The 21,277-nt window shown below is 33.5% G+C and overlaps 1 protein-coding gene across 9 annotated transcripts in view; it reads right to left on the bottom strand.

Annotated features, from left to right (window-relative positions):
• Positions 1-1,992: 1,992 nt before the first annotated feature.
• Positions 1,993-21,277, bottom strand: part of LOC18444027 (Protein kinase superfamily protein) — a 47,353-nt gene continuing 28,068 nt past the window's right edge. For 3 of the 9 annotated variants that reach the window (XM_088871262.1, XM_088871264.1, XM_088871266.1), the window contains 2 exons: positions 18,211-18,441; positions 15,364-15,598 (listed from right to left, as the gene is read on the bottom strand). In XM_088871262.1, coding sequence (XP_088727388.1) covers positions 15,464-15,598; positions 18,211-18,441 — 366 coding nt within the window. In that variant the 3' untranslated portion in view covers positions 15,364-15,463. Of the gene's footprint in view, positions 2,690-8,619; positions 10,774-15,363; positions 15,599-18,210; positions 18,461-21,277 lie in introns of those variants that run through there. The other 6 variants (XM_088871263.1, XM_088871265.1, XR_016058925.1 and 3 more) reach the window with 5 other exon arrangements.

Genomic DNA, 21,277 nt, shown 5'->3' with positions numbered 1-21,277 from the left:
ACCATCTATTTTGCCCTAGAAATAAGTGTTCACAAATCCACAAGATTTGTACCATATTTCGAGCATTAAATTTCATAATGGGTGTTGAATATTGATTTTAGAGCCATCATAAAGATTTATGATTTCTTAGGCCTAAAGTGCTTTCAGGACAAAGATTCAAGGTGGGACTTTACTTTCTTTCATGAAGCCCAAGCTTTATAGAAACTGCATATCCTTTAATTTACGCCAAAATGCTGTTATTGTGAGAGGTATGTTAGTGTGAAGGGCCCCCCGATTATGAGAAGATGACAAAATCGTCATTGTGCTTTTAGCAAAAAAAACAAAAAAACAAAAAAACGAGGGTCGTTCCAAACTTTGTAAATATGTAGAGAGAGACCCAATAAAATTGACATGCACTAAGGGAACAAAGAGTTCCTTAGCAACTGCAGCATTTATGGTTATAAATCATAGAATTGGCAGATAGGGTTGGTGTCTCTTTCCAACATATTTATAGGAGGCAAATAATTTAATGGATGTTTTGGCTAAAAATGAAGCACTTATGATTCTTTGGTGGTGTTCTAATATGATGCAACTTCTTTGTTATAATTTTGGACTTTTTCTCTTCTTAACAGTAAAATTTTGAATTTTGTTAATATATATATATATATATAACAAAATTAACAAGCGGATATTCATTAAATGTCAACACCTTCGCAGTTTACCCCAATTATGTAAGAGATTTCACGATCATTACCGCAATTATGTGAGAGATTTCACGATCATTGTAGATGGAGAAATATCACTTTTTTCCATGCCTTTAGGGAATAAAATCAGGGAGCTTTGCAAAAAGTTAAAGCATTAAGAAGGAAACTTTGGAGTCAAGGAGAATATGTTTTCCTTTATGTGTTATACTTTAGGGAGGATATTATAAGTAGTGTATATGTACGTTAAAGGTCGTAAATGAATGTTTAGGCAGGTGGAAAACTAGTTGTTGGGAACCGTTGTGAGGAATAAAGGGCCTCATGTCCCTCAAGGACGATGGCTTCACCACCGCGTAAGTAAATCCCTCTCTGATTTTCTGGGTAGAAATTGAATTGTACCTTGGAGTTAGACTTTTATTCTTAAGATAGCATTTACCTGCACTATAACTGTTTTGTACCTCGAACATGACGTAGGCCCTCCCTCTCATGAGAACCTGTCAATTATCTCTCGTTAACATCAGTGTAGCCTCTCTCTCTTCATTCAACATTAGCCTCTCTCTCTTCATTCAACATTGACTAACTGTCTCTCATGAAATATTTGCTGTACTCTCTCTCATGCATCTTTCGCGATGCATACAACATTATTAGACTTTCTCTCTCCATAAAACATATTATTCTCTCTCTAATGGGGACCCAACTCAATTCTCTCTCCTCTCTCCTTCGTCTCTCTCTATACAACAGTGCTATACTCTCTCATGACAGCGAAAGTCTCTCTCCTAAAATTTTGATGGGTTTGAGGTATTGCGAGTCTCTCTCTCCTAAAATTTGGATGGGTTTGAGGTATTGCAGGGACTTTATAGAGGATTTGGTAAAGCATTGAGGTTATTTTAGTGGCAATTTTGATTGTTGTTCTTGTCATCATTTGGCAATTTTGATTGGCAATTATAATCAACACGTGAAAATTTTGAAAATTAAATTATAACTAAATTTTCAACCCGAATCTCACCAAATACCATAAAGATATCTTGAAATAAAACAAGTAATTTAACAAATAAAGTTTTGCACTTACTTTGATGATTTGAACACCAAACTTCCATATCTTAGATGTTTTCTAGTGCTAAAATAATAAAAAAACATCCTATAATAGGATTGAAAAACTTCAAAACTAAATCTAAAAAAACTTCAAAACTAAATCTAATCTATCTGGATGATGTTTGGATCAAAATCTAGTGTTTGTGAGATTTTTTTTTATGTTTAAAATGAGTTTTTGTGGATTTAAGTTTCAAATAAACCTAAAAATCATCTAAAAAGCTTTTATATTTAAAAAAAATTAAAAGGAAATAATAATAATAATAATAAGTCATTTATGCGCTTGACACCTGAGTTAGCGGCCGACTAGGGGCCACTCACCTAAGCAACCGCCCCTAGGCCTTGGGCGGCCGCACGTCTAAGAGACTGCTAGGGCTGTCCATAGGGCTGCCCACCTGGACGATCGTCCGTCTAAGCGGTCGCCGCCTAGGGTTGGGTAGTCTGCGTTTTGAAACCAGACACAAACATAACTCATTACTCATCCACAAGACCCAAACGACCTAGAAAATCCGTCTACACATCCCCACAGGCTCGTAGTAGTTCAGATAGGCCTCCGCCTGCACATAGCCACAAGCTAGTAGTTCAGATAGGACTGAACTAGAAAATCCACTTGCACATCGCCACAGGCTCGTAGTTCAGATAGGCCTGACTTAGAAAATCCGCAGCTAGTAGTTCAGATACGCCTGACCTAGAAAATCCGCACCTAGTAGTTCAGATAGGGCCTAGAAAATCCACTTGCACATCGCCACAGGCTAGTAGTTCAGATAGGCCTGACCTAGAAAATCCGCAGCTAGTAGTTCAGATAGGCCTGACCTAGAAAATCCACTTGCACATCGCCACAGGCTCGTAGTTCAGATAGGCCTGACCTAGAAAATCCGCCTGCACATCGCCACAGGCTCGTAGTTCAGATAGGCCTCCTCCTGCACATCGCCACAAGCTCGTAGTTCAGATAGTCATGCACATCGCCACTCATAGTTCAGATAGGCAGATGATGCATACGATATGTATTTGGAAAGCACATGGTGAACTCTTTAACATTTTTTACTTATAAAAGGCCGTTTGGGTACCTGAAAATATATTACGTGACAATAAATTACAAAGAAATATGACATTTCCATTGTTTCAATACACTTAATCGTAAAGAAATGGAAAAAGATTACACGAGATTTCTCAAAAATCAAAAAATTCATTGCGCGGTGATAGGTGAAAAATCTATTACGATAATGTCGGGTAATCTTAAAATCAAGAAATTCATTACACGCGGTGATAGGTAAAAAATCTATTACGATAGTGACAGATAATTTTGGAAAAAAATTTGTGTGTTTTCATCTACTCTAAAAAACGTCTAAGCCCTTTCACTTTATAATAACTTCGTGATTCCTTCTTTTTTAACCTCGTCTCCTTATCGTATCAACTGTGATATAAAAACAAAAACAATAAAAATAAAAATCAATAATCAATGATAAATTACATATATCAATGGGAAAAAAATAGCAATGTATCTCTATTGGATGTGTTATCCCTCTCTTTCTTTCTCTCTGTCCTTTTATATTTATATATATATATATATATACTATCTCTCTTCCCTTAGCACGTACTATTCTCTTCTCTATATCTGTCTCTTCCGGAACCGCAGATTTAGGATATTGCTTTATCTTTCCTCCCTTAGAGTTAGAAATGTGTCCCTTAGAGTTAGGACTAGTAAATTTAGGATATTGTTTTCTCTCTTTGCTATCTGAATTTTAATCTTTTTTTAGAAGTAAAATTTTGGATGTGTGTACTAAAAAAATAGGATACACAATAAAAATATATATACAAAATATTTCCTAAAATATAAAATGACCAAAAACCCTGAAAAATGACAGGGATAATTTGGTCATTTTAAATGATTGAAAGTAATTATTTTATATTTTTATATGTTGCGCAATAGTATTAAGTATATACATCAAAAATTTCATCTTAATTTGATTTATAGAAAAAAGATTAAAATTAAAACAGTGATAAAAATTTTGAACTACACATTGAAGATCTGACGACTGCGAGCATATAGCTTAGAAAATCTTTATATATATATATATATATATATATATATACACCCCCAGTTTCAATGCGGCCAAGCTTGCATATATAGAAATGTGATCCAACCCGCATGAAACAATTTTCTTTTATATATATATATATATATATATATATATATATATCGTAATGATACTAGAAATCCCTCCCACACCTATGTGATATGACCCCAAAGGACCACCATTAAATTTTGACACAGATCTCTAGAAAAATTATCAATAAATCCATTCACTAAGTCCCACACTTATGTCATAACTTTTCTAGAGATCTGTGTCAAATTTTAATGGTAATTCTTTGAGGTTCTACTCACATGGGTGTGGGAGGATTGTCATTACTCACTTTTCCCTATATATATATATATATATCCTTAGAGTTCTATTAGTTGTACTAGTTGTTTTATCAGTCAGATTCTTAATAAATTTTTCCATTATTAGGTTGCGGTTGAGTGTTATCTGGACAGTCCTCTTTGACTACCTCTTACGTCTTCTAGACCTCAGCGGCTCTCCTGGCCTAAACGGTCAACTGACTGGGTGTCCTGAGCGTCTCTAACCTCAATTCTCGGACCAACTTTCTTTAATGGATGATTTATTAACTTTCTTAAGATAAAAGAACTAGTATTAACTTTTAGATCTCTAAAACAGGGTTGAAATTATTATTAATGATATTGAAAACCAAATACAAAATTGGAACATACCTAAAGTTCCAATATCAGATGTCTATAAGAAAGGCACATTCGATCTAAAAATTGGATATGCTATTAAAACAGTAGAAGAGACTCTCTCTGTTACAAGTAATCAAGAAGACTTTCAACTACTATCTCAAAAGATATTACAAGTCCATAAAAACAAAAATTATAAATATTTACATATAGGATTAATTCAAATAGCTGTCAAACCTTTGACTCGTTTAGGACTAAATAATTCTATCCTAGTCTGCTTACGAGATACTAGACATAATAGATTTTCTGATTCACTACTAGGAATGGTCGAATCTAGTTTATGTAGTGGACCAATATATTTCAATTGTTTTCCCAATTATTCTGTATCTCTTCAGTGGACACCTTATCCTTTCAGCACCACTGGAGTTTTTTCGTCGCTACGCTATCCTCTCTCAACCACAAGCATTCTTTCGTCGCTACGCTATCCTCTCTCAGCCACAAGTACTCCTTTATCGTTCATCTATAAATATCCACTCTCTCAGATGAAGAAGGCAGACTGCATCAAGGACTCAACGAAGCATACTCAAGCTCTCATATACTCTCACATATTCTTCTTCTTCTTCTCTTTTTCTGTAGACAGTAGATTAGTCATCTACATTCAGTTATTTGTACATCACCAAAGTCGGTAACTTCCATACGACTTCTTTATTTTAGAATGTGTAATTGTAATCTATCTTCCTTACCTTCCTACTATCCTTCTGAGTGGAAAAAGTTTGCAAGTCTCTGTATATGTAATCAGTAAGTTATGCAATTTAAATTTGTCTTTACATTCAAAATCTGTGACTATACTCATACTTCTTGGATCATATTTGATATATCCTGGCTTTCTGTTTTAATTATTCTATTTGTGTTTCTATATTATGTTACTATTCTGCAACAATTAATAGCTTATAACTCTGTAATCTTTTTATATTTAAGATAAGTAATGGTAACTACTAAGGGTAGATCTTGCGGCTACATAGGGCTAAGCCTTCAGCACAGATTTCTGAAGATAATTCTCTTAAAGTATATTGAGAGTAATTGATTACACCACTATTTTTATTTTTTAGACGTTTTTTAACCTTTTCAGCAAATAGATATGGTAATCCTACTACGAATTTTTCTTTCCAGTGGTCAAGATGACTATCTTCGCGTATGAGTAATCGAGAGAAAAAGACGTCTTTATACCATTTGTAGTGTGATAATGTAGAACATCGTAAATTAGATAAAAGATCAGCAGTTCGTGCTGCAAGTATTGAAGTACTTCCTATAAAATGAAGGGCAATTGTATAGATTAAAGAATTGACAGCATCACTTTCAGAATATACCATATCCTGATTGTGTTCATTTTTTGCTGTCCATTGTCGAGTATTAGTTAATATTTGTTGTTTTGTTTGTTCATTGAGATAGGAATTCCATCATCCTCTTAGCCATCCAGTAAATCCTGAGACTATGGCTTTTGCTATTTCTTGATCATGGCTCCCAGCCATTTTACATGCCGAAGCATACATGGTCATATGTTTCATTGTATCTAATATTCGATGATCGGAAATTCTATCAATATTCCAATCTATGATAGTTCGACCAGTATATGTAAAAGTATGACTTGTAAGGTCTTCTTCTAATTGTATATCAACTGGAGTTGATCTCTTATAATAGAGTCTGGTATTTATTGGTTGCCAATTTTTACTGTAGTTGATTCGATTTATAGTATCTGGAGTAATATGTATTTCAGAAAATGCCTGTTGTATATTTTCTATTGTGTTGGCAATTGGTGGTTCCATATTTTCATTGGTTTGGAATATTATTTCTTCTTGAAGGGTCATATTATCATGTTCTGGAATTTTTGCTTTTCCTTTATCATTGTTTGGTAAAATAATGGTTTGTTTGGGATCTTTGATTTCTAATTTAGATAATTTAGAGATTAATTGATCCATGAGTGTTTTATTATCATCACCTATATGGAATTTTTCTTTATTCAAGTCAGGAGGAGGTTTAAAAAATAATTGTTTCTTCTCTTTATAGATAGGTGGATGCAATAAGTTTTCTATTCTACTAGTTTCTTGACCAAGTGTATGAAGGTAAAGATTTGTATAATTATTTTGTTCAATTATATGGGGAAGCAATTCTATACGAGCTATATTTGCATTATTTAGTTTATATGGTGTTGCGACGGTTTCGTATACAACCATTTGGGTTGAAGTCGAAGTTGAAGATTCTATATTTAATTCTGTTGTGGCAGAGGCTTTAGTAGCAACTCCTTGTATTTTCAAGCTTTGTTCAGGAGGATGTATGGCTTTAATTGTATTTCCTTCAATAGTATTAAATACTGTGTATTGGGTTTCTAGTGTATTTATTTCAAAATCAAAAATAGGGATACCCTTTTGGCTTAAAATGTCTTTTAACCAATCGAAAAAACATGTTCTTTTATTTCCCTTGTTTCTCCATTTGTTAAATCTTTTGTGAGATAATTCCACTAATCTAGGTTCAAAAGTTTTGACAAACCATTCTCTGATATTTTTATTTTCTAGGGATAAAAAATCATTTATGATATATTCTTTATCAAATGTTTCTTCAAAATGTAATACTTGAATGAACTCTGTTTCAACAAGTTCTTCTTGAGCTTCTTTGTATTGAGTAATAATGATATTATCAGGTGTCCTTAGTAAGTCAGTAATTTGTGGTTTTATTGGTGTTGATGGAATATGTATGGTAGAAGGGATCCTATTATATGTAGTAACAGACTTTCTTGCTGGTTCTGATTCTCAGAAAGAATAATTATTTGAAGTTCCTGAGATGGATGCATCATCTAGCGTAATTCTATTTTTTGGGGCGAATTGAATTTCGATATTTCCATCTGTATATTCAATAGTTTTATCTGAAATGTTTTGATTAGTTATTTGTGATGGTTGATTTTCATTATGGATAGACCATGTTTGGGGTAAAACAATATCTGACCATGATATTGTTTTTGGTATAATTGTATTTGATTTTTCCATATTGGTTTGAAAAAATATTGTTTGTCCTCTCGTATCTATTTGGAAGTACATTTGGACATAATGTATTCATTACTTTATAATAAATTCGATAAACAATGGCTATATTTTGAGAACCTAACATCATATTAAATCCTTGAGTTTTGAGATTTAAAGATAAAACATTTAAAATATTTGGATCTGTAAGAGATACAGAATAATTGGGAAAACAATTGAAATATATTGGTCCACTACATAAACTAGATTCGACCATTCCTAATAGTGAATCAGAAAATCTATTATGTCTAGTATCTCGTAAGCAGACTAGGATAGAATTATTTAGTCCTAAACGAGTCAAAGGTTTGACAGCTATTTGAATTAATCCTATATGTAAATATTTATAATTTTTGTTTTTATGGACTTGTAATATCTTTTGAGATAGTAGTTGAAAGTCTTCTCGATTACTTGTAACAGAGAGAGTCTCTTCTACTGTTTTAATAGCATATCCGATTTTTAAATCGAATGTGCCTTTCTTATAGACATCTGATATTGGAACTTTAAGTATGTTCCAATTTTGTATTTGGTTTTCAATATCATTAATAATAATTTCTTCTTTGTTTTTTATCCTTAGAGTTCTATTAGTTGTACTAGTTGTTTTATCCGTCAGATTCTTAAAAAAAATTTCCATTATTAGGTTGCGGTTGAGTGTTATCTGGACAGTCCTCTTTGACTACCTCTTACGGCTTCTAGACTTCAGCGGCTCTCCTGGCCTAAACGGTCAACTGACTGGATGTCCTGAGCGTCTCTAACCTCAATTCTTGGACCAACTTTCTTTAATGGATGATTTATTAACTTTCTTAAGATAGGAGAACTAGTATTAACTTTTAGATCTCTAAAACAGGGTTGGCTCTGATACCATTTTTGCCGCAAGATCTACCCTTAGTAGTTACCATTACTTATCTTAAATATAAAAAGATTACAGAGTTATAAGCTATTAATTGTTGTAGAATAGTAACATAATATAGAAACACAAATAGAATAATTAAAACAGAAAGCCAGGATATATCAAATATGATCCAAGAAATATAAGTATAGTCACAGATTTTGAATGTAAAGACAAATTAAATTGCATAACTTACTAATTACGTATACAGAGACTTGTAAACTTTTTCCACTCAGAAAGATAGTAGGAAGGTAAGGAAGATAGATTACAATACACATTCTAAAATAAAGAAGTCATATGGAAGTTACCGACTTTGGTGATGTACAAATGACTGAATGTAGATGAATGTAGATGACTAACCTACTGTCTACAGAAAAAGAGAAGAAGAAGAAGAATATGAGAGAGTATAAGAGAGCTTGAGTATGCTGATGATGCTTCATTGAGTCCTTGATGCAGTCTGCCTTCTTCATCTGAGAGAGTGGATATTTATAGATGAACGATGAAGGAGTACTTGTGGCTGAGAGAGGATAGTGTAGCGACGAAGGAATGCTTGTGGCTGAGAGAGGATAGCGTAGTGACGAAGCAACTCCAGTGGTGCTGAAAGGATAAGGTGTCCACTGACGAGGGGTACGTGACAGGTGCAGGGGATAGCCGAGCGTCGGTGACAGTGATGGATTGTGATGGCGAATCTTTGGTGTCTGTGGGAGTGGCATGTGCGAGCGACGAAAAAAGAGAAAGAAACACGTCGGTCGAGGTGTGAGCGTGATGTGACCCGAAATTAGTCACATCAATCTAAACAGGAAAAAGGGGCATCTTTACTATTGGATACGTATTATCAATTTATAAAGAAGGGAATCTTTCTGTCGAGATATCTGCTTTATCCTGGTGAAGTCATATCAACGAACTGTGGAGGCATCTGCTTTATGATGATGAGGTCCTATCATCGAACTGTAGAGGCATCTTGCTTTTATGAGGCTAGACGTCATAGTGAGTCATATTGGGCCGGACTAAGCATCGGGTCTTTGGCTGAAGTCGTCAAACAAGGGATTGCCGGATTGCACAGTTTCTTCAGATGTAGTTGGTGCATTAGTATCGGGAGCAAATATATTCAGAAGATTTTGCTCTAATTCTTCCAGGATAACATTAAGGTGTGCTTGTTTCATTTTCTTCAGATAGGCTGAGAAAGTGGGTAAACTGACTGTATTATATGCTGGTGGGTTTAGAATGTTGGTTTGAGGAGGTATTCGTTTCAGGGGTAAGGAGGCAGGGTCAGTACTAAAAATATCCCACCATTTGATTTTAAGGGTTTTGTCAAGTTTGAGAATATACTCATAATTATTAGTATTATTTTCAACAATAGAGTAATCCCATTTTAGGATCCAGGGTATTTGGTAGATAGCCATGAAGTAGAGATGAAAATCATTTAGGTCGGTACAAGTATTATGTTGTGCAAATTTTGTCTGCAAGGCTTGAAAAGCATCTGGTAAGATTTGAGTCTGTGATCCCCATAGTAAAAACCAATGGCGGAACCAACTTGGAAATCTTTCAAGAATAGGGAGTTTAAATTGTAAATACCAGGAATGAGTATTATTTAGATTCTAGTAAAAGAATACTTTATGCCAGGCTTCTATGTACTCAGAATATTTATAATATTTATATTGAAATTCTGGATTCAATAACTTTTTTCCCTGAAGAGGATTGCATCCCCAATCATCATAAGAAAGGAATTTTTTAATTTGAAATTTGGAGTAAGCATATACTTTAGTCGTACCTTGATAAAAATGAACAATTGAAACTGAACCAGTTTCCATAAGAATAGCTTCATACCATTCACGGGTTTTGACTCCGTATGATGGATTTAGGTGGTTCACAAGATATAGAGGAGCTAATTTATTTGGGTCAAGTTGTGCATGATTATCAGAAATAGATATATCTGTTAAGAGGGCTGTGTCTATATAGACTGATTTGGCAGCAGTAGAGGTTTGCTTATTTGGGTATGTTGTCGGGGAAAACGCCGGACTTGAAGTTTGTATTGAACTTTGAAGAGGAGTTTGAATCAAGTATTCAGGTATATTTGAGGATCTGAGAGGTGACATAGGTGTTAGACTTAAAGAGGGGTTAATGGGCATAAGGGGCCCAAACATATTACTTGGTACTAAGTCCATAGGTTGTTTTCCTTTTTTGGTATTTGAAGATTGAGGATTATTCATATTGTTATTCTTATTGGCAATAAAAAGTTGCAAACCGTAAGATGAAAAACCGTCGGATGAAATCGTATCGTCCTTAGGGTGCGTTGAGTATGCGCGGTCCCCCCTGCAAAAAATTCACGGGTGAGAAAGTCAGGTAAAGAATTAGTAGAACCGTGAAGATGCTCAATAGAGAAATCAAAAGCAGATAAAATAACTTGCCATCGGGCAAAGATTTATTTGGATACAAGGTTTTTAACATCTTTTTGCAGAATGTCTTTGGCGGCTTTACAATAAGTACGAATAAGAAAATGTTGATTTAAAATGTCAGTTTGAAATTTACAAACACAGTGAATAATGGCAAGTAATTCTTTTTTGACGGTAGAATAATTTTTTTGTGTTGGATTCCAGGCTTTGGAAGTAAATCTTATTAATTGTTCTTTAGAGTCAATGGATTGTTTTAATATTCCACCAAGTCCTAATTCAGAAGCATCACATTCAATTAATTTAAAAGCTGTTGGATCAGATAAAGTTAACCATGGAAGTTCTTTGGCTTTAAGTTTAAGTCATTGTACAACCAAGGTATGAACCTCAGTCCATGGTGAAGGATTTTTTTTTAGGCGGTCACATAAAGGTTTAGCGTCAAGAGCTAGATTTTGGTAAAAATCACTTATATAATTTAGACATTCTAAGAATCTCTGTAATTCAGTTTTGTCTAAAATTTTGTCAGGGAATTTATCAGTAAAAAGAATGGATCTATCAATCTGGATAATTGTCCCTTGATGTATATTATGTCCTAAAAATCTAATTTTTGTTTGGAAAAGTATTAACTTTTTAGTAGAAACAACTAACCCAGCATTTTTAACTGTATGAATAAAGGTATGAAGATGCTTAAAATGTTGTTCAAGAGATTCAGAAAATATTAGAACGTCATCAATATATACTATCATGAATCTGTAGAAGGGATTAAATATATCATTCATTATCTTTTGAAATTTAGACGGAGCATTTTTCAGACCAAAAGGTATAACATTCCATTTATATTGTCCAAAAGGGACATTAAATGCTGTTTTATATTTGTCTTCTTCTTTTATTTGGATTTGCCAAAAACCAGATTTTAAATCAAATTTGGAGAAAATTACTGCATGTACTAGTCTATCGAGTAGATCTTTTTTATTTGGAATAGGATATCTAATCCATTGTAATACTTTATTGAGAGGTTTATAATTAATGACTAATCGTGGAACTCCTCGTTCTTGTTCGGCATTTTTATTGACATAAAAAGCAGAGCAGCTCCAGGGAGATGAACTAGGACGTACGAGTTTCTTTTGGAGTAAATCTTTTATTTCATGATGACATGTTTGTAATAATTTTGTTTTCATTTGAATAGGTCTAGCTTTTGTTGGTATTTTTGTTTCACTAAAATTTGGTTCATATGGTAGTCCAACAATATGTTGTTTTCTATGCCAAAAAGCATTTGGTAATTCATTACATATCTCTTTTGCAATAAAATTTTTGAGTTGTCGTATTTTTTGTATTATATCATGAGTTTGAAGTTTTTCACTAAGAATTTTATGTTTGATTTCAAGCTGTAATGATCCTATAAAATCTTCTTTTTGCTTAATACTTTGTTTGACAGTATTAATTTCTTTGATTTTTGGTTTATCAAGAAATTCAAATCTAATAGAAGTACCATGAGTATTTGTTTCAATACCTGTATGGGAAATAGTAATTGGATATAACAAAGTAAGAAAGGGTACGCCAAGGCTTACAGCTTGGCTGAGTCCCTTGACCATAATGACTGGTGTGGGAAAACAATGTCCCTCATTACAAATTTTTGCATTAGATAACTTATATTTAATAAATAGTCTACTTCCATCCGCTATATTAAGAATTTGAGTAGTTTTATCGAAATATTTTGTAGGTACTAATCTTTCATTGAGGCAATTAAGATCAGTACCTGAATCAACTAAAGCTAGAGATTGGAATTCATATTCATTATTTATGACAATGGTTATTAAGATAAACCATTTTTGTGTGATTACTCTATTCAAGACATTTACTGATTTCTTAGTAGAAGATTCGCATTGATTTATATAATCATTGGGATGATATGAGTTGAGTAAGTGGTCAAATTCAATGATATCGGTGTCTGTGTCTATTTTAGAGGTTTTGGTATTAAGGAGTTCAAGGATTTGAATTCTATTTTTTAATTGGGTTACTTCTGTCTTAACTATATTTACTTCGGATTTGAGTTCAGCAATGGTAGGTTTTTTTTGTGAGGCTTCATGCTGACTGATACGTTTCATGATATTAGAAAAGTTATAATTATCAGGTGGCTTAACTAATGGCATATGTTTTGTTTTTGTTTTAGTTAAATTGACAAACTGAGTAATTATTTCTCTTTTTTCATCAGGATCAGATATTTTCTCTATTAGATCTAAAATAAGATTGTCTTCTTTTGTTAATGTATGAATATCAGAAATTGTAATCGTCTTCTGTACTAGAACTAATATCTGACCAATAGAATGCATCATTATGTATTGTTCCTATGAAAGAAGTATCACTACTTAAAGAAGTAGTGTCTGAATCTGAACTGTCAGATGAATCATATATTTGAATAATATCATATATTTTATTTCTGATGGACTCATCTAATGTGATGGAATCTAGTTTTTGTTTGACTTTGCATTGGCTTTTATAATGACCAACTTTTCCACATTTATAACAAACAAGTAATTTCTTTTTATTCTGTTGGGATGTTTTGGAAGCAAATCGTTTTGTAAATTTTCTATATTTTTTCTGTTTGGTTGGAAAAGACTTATGTGTTTTTTCAAGTTTACTACGATGTTTTTTCTTTTTATATATTTTATGTATTTTATGTGGTTTGATTTTATCCATAATATATATATATATATATATATATATATATATATATATATATATATATATATATATATATATATATATAGGGAAAAGTGAGTAATGACAATCCTCCCACACCCATGTGAGTAGAACCTCAAAGAATTACCATTAAAATTTGACACAGATCTTTAGAAAAATTATGACATGGGTGTGGGATATATATATATATATATATATATATATATATATATATATATATATTGAGAAATGATCCTATAAGACTTTCTCCCACCCTTGTGTATAGGACCCCAAAAGATCACCATTAAATTTGATACAGATCTATAGAAAAGTCAAGTCTCACACCTATGTGATAACTTTTCTAGAGATTCGGACCAACTTTAATGGTGATCTTTTGGAGTCCTACACACATGGGTAGGGGAAAGTCCTATAAGATCATTACTATATATATATATATATATATATATATATATATATATATATATATATATATATATAACTTTTAAAGACCTAAACCCCATTTAGGATCCAATTGTAGAACTGATCGGATCCAGTTCTGAATTTGCATCAAGATCTTATGGATAGTTTTTGGATTCGGACCGATCCGAATCTAAACATTCTGGATACCATCAGATCCAGATCCAAATGCTATGGATACTTTCTAGATCTAGATCCAAATCTGGGTGGATCCGAACCCGATCCGAAAAATTCTCAACCTTACAAGTTTTGTATCTAAAGTCAATTTAAAAAATAAATCTAGTATATCAAAATACTATAGACAAACTGGGATAACCCTGATTTCTAATTGATGCGGTGAGCATCCCGTAACAATAAAACTAACGCATCAAAAAGTGACTTCCTAATCACAAGAAAATAAGATGCCCAAAAATCACAATATATGCAATAAATTTACAAAAAACATAGAAAACACAATAATAACTAAAATGAGAATCCAACAAATACAACAAGAATAAAGCAAAGGCACACCTTAAATTGGAGTGTCGGGAGATGGGGGACGTAGGAAAAATATGTATAAGTAAGAAAGTATAATAAACTTTCCTGAACAAAAATGGATCTGCATTTAGAGTTTTTAGATGAAAGGTATTTTTTTAAGGAAAAAGTTTATATAAAGATGCAACCTTAAATTGTAGAAAAACGACACACCTCAAAAATACATAAAAGAATGTTATTTTGATAGTGAAAAACTATCTAATCAATCATATCAACCTCGAGATGTGGGTGTGGGTCTGCTAGTGTTGTGCACATGTCCCCAATAAATATGCAACTATCACACCAAAGATAAACCATAAAAATCATGTCATTTATACATCCAAAAATGCAAGAAAATGAAAGGCATTTAAATCTAAAAGAATCTATGCATAGACTTAGTAAAATATACTCATTTTCTTAGCATTCAACCAATTTCGGTCAAATATTAAGAAAGCCAAAGCTTATAAAGGGGTAAAACAAGCCCCTAGATTTTATTTATGCATTTAGGAGTATGTATCATCATACCAACTCTTGACGCTGTAAAAAAAGCATTATCCAAATAATGAACAATCTGGGAGAGGGGCTTGGGTTGTGGTGGCAGCACCCTTACATCCTAGTCACCATGTTTGGCTTTCCATTCCCACTAATACCTTTAAAAAACTAATTCCTAGACTACTTGAAAATACAGGTAGGGGCCTGTATTCCCAATAATGAACATTGTGTTCCTTCTTCAACCTGGACATGCTTACACACATACACATTCAAAGAGAAAAGAACGAAGAAAGTAATAAAGATCAAATTCTTGAGCATTGCAAATATATGCATGAAGGGGCCATAGACAACATTTATGAAGAATAAGCCTTAATGCAAAATTAATATATATATACAAAGGAAATGAACTTACATCTGTGACCCATTTGAGTTATAGGCATCTACAAAATACACTACAAGAATGCTTCACGGAGAAGTCGGGCCATCACTCGCGAAGATAATCGGCTTAGTATTTCAGGAAGCACACGAGCTGAAATTCCTGGCAAAACTGGGAGAAGGTCTCGAATGACACGGGTGATATCTACATCCTGTTGGTCAACATGAATAAAAAGGAACACGTCAAGGGTCTTTTCTTTTTCACTGAGCAATACATGTCACATACGTCACATTACAAAAGAACGTATGAGCCCATATATACTAAAACAGAGAGCTACATAGCTGTTTTACTTTGTTTTGGCTGACATTATGTAATTAATTTATTCAAAAATTCTAAAAAAAAAAAAAGGGAATCTGAATTTTCAAGGTTAGATCCACTATCCATCAATGAAAGGCCCCCATTCACCAAAAACAGCGAACCCATTTCTCCCTGTTTTTTGCAAATTCATTTTTTTGTTTTTATATTTTGATTGCCTGATAAGATGAATATTGTTCCAAATTTCAACTCAAACAAATCCCTCAAGCTCCTATTGGCTCATGCCACAATATAAGCCCATTGGCTTAACAAAATGTTTTTCGATACATGTATGAGAGCTAATTTCAAGGTCATTAGATCACGGCCCAGGAATCGCTCGACACCAAACTGGTGAACATGATCATGAAGATATCCAAAAAGAAGAACCCCAGGAAATGGATTATTTTGAGAAGAGAAAATTGCAAAGAATACAGGTCATCCCTTTCCAGAAAGAAAAAAAGAGTGTTATATTGAGGCCCTAAGGATAATTGTTTGACCCCAAAATTAGAAGATGTCCTCATTATTAGCAGATGAAGAATTTAAAAAAAGAAGAGAAACAATTAGATGTAAAATAGACAGCAAGGATATACCTATACGTACATCATACATACATAAATACATACATGTGTGTGAGTGAGAGAAGAAACGATTAGATGTAAACTAGTCCGCCTACTTACCCTAAAAAAAAAACCTAGACAGCCAGGGTACACCTATACATACATACATGTGTGTCTGCGCGTAACAAAAGAAACAATTAGATGTAAAATAGATAGCCCGGACACATCTATAGATCCATACATACATGTCAAATATTACATTCGATGAGAAGAGGCTTACCTAATAACATTTCAGCCACGGGTGCTTTAGAATGGACTAACAATCTCTTGAGGGAGAGGGAATAACTTCCTACCCATGTTACCCTAACACTCCAGCACCAATCTGATGTCGCATTTCAACACAAGTCACACTCCAAGAGTGTGTTGACACTTCCAAACATGACCAAAATAAAAGAACATATTTTGCTCAAGCTGGAGTTTGAAATCAAGAACTTTTATATGGAGGTCGTATGCTCTACAATTTCATAAAATTTTATTACACTAGGAAGAGGCACGTGCAATGCATATTTTGTAATTGTGATTGCAATTCCTATATGGAAGAAGAAAAGAAATGTCTTTTTTTTTTTAAACCAGATTATATTTCCAGTGAAATGTGAATAACCCCTCAAAATAGGAGAGAATCTATTTCATAAGTCGGCACCTCAAGTAATTCCTCCTAAGATTAGATAAAGTATTTGTTAAAAGCAATGTCATGGGAATCAGCCCAGTCCACTCGGAATCGGTCGAGTTACTCAGTCTTGCCCTATGGGCGAGGTCAAGTTGCCTCGAGTTGCATGTACAAGTTGGGGTACATAAAAAAAAAAAAAAAAGGAAAAGGTAGTAAAAAAATATGGGATTGTTGTATAAATCTTTTATATGTAATTTGGATGTCTACAGCAAAGATTGGTGAGATTTTTTTCCATAATACCCTTTTATATTTTCCTTTTTATTTAGAATTTTTAAAAATGTCCTCATCTATAAATCAAATTCTTTTAAATCCATTTTTTCTGTACATTTTTAAGCCTATTTGGACCATTTAAAATTGCTTTTGGTTTTATTTAACTTTTATTACCTCTCAATTATTTTTTATATTTTTTCTATTTTTACATTCACCCGAGTAACTCGTCTTGGCCAGGTACCTAGCCGCAGGTGAGTTCCTAAACACTGGTCAGGAGTGAAGTTTCCATTCCCAAATGGATTATTATTAATATTTCCAATTAAATCACCTAAGAATGTATTTATTATACAAAGAAATAGAAATTGAATGGAACTAGAAGTTAGTTGCCTAAAATTGTCACTTTGCAGAGCCTCCCTCAGTAGGTAATTGCCCTGAAGTCTCTCTCCATAGGGTCCTACTCTAGTTGATCGTCACGTGTCCCCACGCTAAAACATGGTTTAATCTCTGTAGAATAGATGAGAGTGAACATATCCAGCCGTATTTGCTTCTCTTAAACCAAAATATCAGACACCTTCGGCAGAAATTGGATATTTATACGCATGTCAATGTCTATGTAATACTGCTTTAAGCCACAATAATACAATTCATAACATGAAACTGAAGTCTAGTTAAGATCAATCAGTCAACCACACACTTATCAAACAACAAGAAATTAACCTACTAGCGGATGTGGTTGATGGAAACAGGGAACACCAAACAACATGAACTCATCCTACCACACGAACAACGTTGATGGGAACTGTAATCACCTAACATTTTATACAAAGAGTTCCAGTGCAATCCAAAGGTTTGAAGGTTCAAGTGATAAACTGATAGTGTCATATTCCAGATTGTTGCATTAAAAAAAGATAACAATCAGAAATTTCACCAATACTGTATCACTATTAATTATTTCTAATATAAACAAAAATTTACCCGATTTGCAGCTATTGGTTGTGATGTTCCAGTGACAAGGAATTCAGCAACTTTCTGAACATTGTTGAGTGCAACTCTATCCTCCTCAGTCACAGTAGGTATAAATGCTGTAGGTTTGAAGCTCCCAAGGACTGGAACCATGCTGAGCATTGGAGTCAATCTTCCAAATCCTAATGCTGATGTAATCTGTACTAGCTGATCTCTGGATATAGCATCAATACCTTTCACAATCTGCTTCCCAAAATCAACACTACATGTTAAAAAAACACACTTATGCTCATCCATTCTACAGAAACTTGACTTAACATTTACATCTGCACAAATGCAATAATACATTACAATGGTCAAAGAAAGTTGCATTAGAACTATATCTTGTTTAGTCTATTTCACCATCCAGTTGCTTCATACAAACTAATTTATAATTATCTAGCCTAAAAAATAAGCTATATTCATTACCCACAATGAAAGATAAGCAGTGATCATTCAAATTATGGAAACAAATACTTCACAAGATAAACTGGACAAAACAGAGAAAATTCTCTGAAATTTCTCATACAGGTTCAACAATGCACCAGTCAATGCTATGTTTCCCATGTGTAACAGAGACTGAACACAACTAGTTCATAGATCAAAGGGGTGGAAAAACACCAAAGTGAGATCAGACCACCCACAGAATGGTGGCAAAAGTATAAGGAAGAAATCTTGCAACTAGCAGTAAATCACCAGTTACGTGCAAATTAAGGGTATATGAAATATGTTACATGCATTCCTTACATACAGTTCTACTGAAAATTAAAAGCCATAAATGAATTTTTTGCCGAGGAATTCATGACAACACGAGGATTCTATGCGCCTTATGCACATTATATTGACAGGCATGCATATATGGTACTCATGTACCTGGGGCATAGTTATAATTCTTTGTATATGCTATGTAGTGGGTTAATTTAATCACCTGTGCCCAAGTACATCTATAGATAAGGGTTTAACCATCACTAGTAAATGAAAAGAATACATAATTTTAACCAAAAACTATATTCCTAGTTTAACAAGTAAAACTGTAAACGTTTGCTCAAGAAACCTTAACCTGTCAATCTAAAGAACAAGGGGCATCAACCAGAGTAAGAGATTCTGGTTAGTAGCTTTCTTAATAACCAGTGATATCTGCTGTATATCGGTCAAATAGAAGTATTAAACGAACTCTAAGAGCCTCCTTGTTGAATCGTGATGTCTATTTATGAGGAGGTCAAATTATGGTTTCATTATCTAAATAGGGGTATCTTTTGTAATTTATTCCATGTCAATAATAAGTCAAAAAAGAAAGCTGACAAGAGAAAGAGAGAGAGAGAAAGATGAAAAGAGAGAGGAGAGAAGAGAGAGTGACACGAGAGTCAATTGAGTCTCATACACCTCTCAACTCCTTTTTTATTAATGGAATGATAAAAAAAAAGACAATATTGCCCATACAAACAGAAAATAAGACATTTATGTCCTAATAACTTAAATGAAAGAAAAACAAAGATGGATGGACTTTTAACACTCCTCCTCAAACGGGAGTATAAATGTCAATGTCACCCATGCACAATTTGGAACAAATTGTTTGATCAGATTACGACCAAGAGGTTTGGAGAAGGTATCTGCCAACTAATCTTTAGATCTAACATTCTAAGAATCTTCTTTCGAATAAAGTGATAGTTTACTTCAATAGCCTTAGTTCTCTCATGAAACACAAGATTGCAGGCTATATAGGTTGCAGCTTTAGTACCACAATACATCTTCATAGGATCAGCAATTGTAAACCTATCTCACTTCAACCACATCAATTCACATTGCTCTATATTCAGCCTCAAAATATTACTCCAAAAATATTTTAAAAAAAAGGAAAAACCCTAAAAGTTTTGGTTTTCCTATCGTTTTTATACATTTATAGTTTTAACTTTAAATGCTATAGTTTGTAAGGGCTTAAAAGGTGAATCACAAATAGAATCCAAAAAAAGAAACTTCTGTGTTCCAAAATTGCAATTCTCTTTTAGTTTATATTTTGTAAAATCCATTAAAAGTTAAACAAAAAAAGGAAATGCAAAAAAACAAATAGAAATATATTTGGGGCATATTTTTAGTTTTTCTACTTTTCTTTCTTCAATTTTTGGTCTGGAAAATGCACAAAAAACAATTGAAAATCTGAAAGACAGGAAAAATAAAAATAGAAATAAAAAGAAAAATTAAAAGAAAAAAGAAAATATAAATAAATAAATAAAGGCAAAACTTCTTTTTTGAAATTTTAGGTTTCTCATTTTTTGATTCTCTGTTTTTCTCTAATTTTTTCCCAGATTTTCCTTACTTCACATTTTTTGTTAATTACTAATTGTCTTAGACCAGTCCGACCTTGGTGAAACGGTCCAGTTCGGCCGGTCCAACCAAACCGGTGCCTTCACTGGTTCGATCACCGGTCCCGCCAGTCCTAACAACATTGCTTAGAACTGCATTAGCTGACCTGCGAGTTAAAGTTACCAATGACTTGTCATTGTGATAATGAATCGGCCATCACATTTCTACGAACCCTGTATTTTAGGAGAGAACTAAGCAATTGAAGGTGAAATCAATACATCAACCACCAAAAATCTTCACAAAACCAGTTATATGTGACAAACTAGAAAATATAATTGCCAAGCGGGGCATGATTGATTTCCATTCTACAACTTAAAGGGGAATCTTGAAAGTGTAATATATAGTTATGGGCATAAACTCCGCCATGGCCGGTCCCAAGCCAGCCAAGCCGGTCATGAGGTATGCAAGCCCAAATAAAAGAGGAGGGTTGTATTAGGTAGGGCAGCCAGCATAAAACTTTGCCACATTTCATGAATCATGAACCCAAGTGAGTAGTCTATCTATTTGTTTCTCATATCTTCTCTTCTCTCACTCTTCTATCTCTTCTCTTCTCCTGATTTTATATAAAATACATTCGGACTGAGATCAAGATCATCTTTTCAACTCTCCTAAAGTTAAGACAGGTTGTGGGACAAGCAAGAAAGAAATGTTGGAACTATAGAAGCAAGTGCATGTGTTT

This window comes from Amborella trichopoda, chromosome 7 (assembly GCF_054954075.1).
Source record: "Amborella trichopoda isolate Santa Cruz 75 chromosome 7, AtrichopodaSantaCruz75HAP2 v2.0, whole genome shotgun sequence".
In the NCBI taxonomy this organism is placed as follows: Eukaryota; Viridiplantae; Streptophyta; class Magnoliopsida; order Amborellales; family Amborellaceae; genus Amborella; species Amborella trichopoda.
Note: the sequence above shows the minus strand (reverse complement) of the source record. Positions and strands in the feature narration are given on the sequence as shown.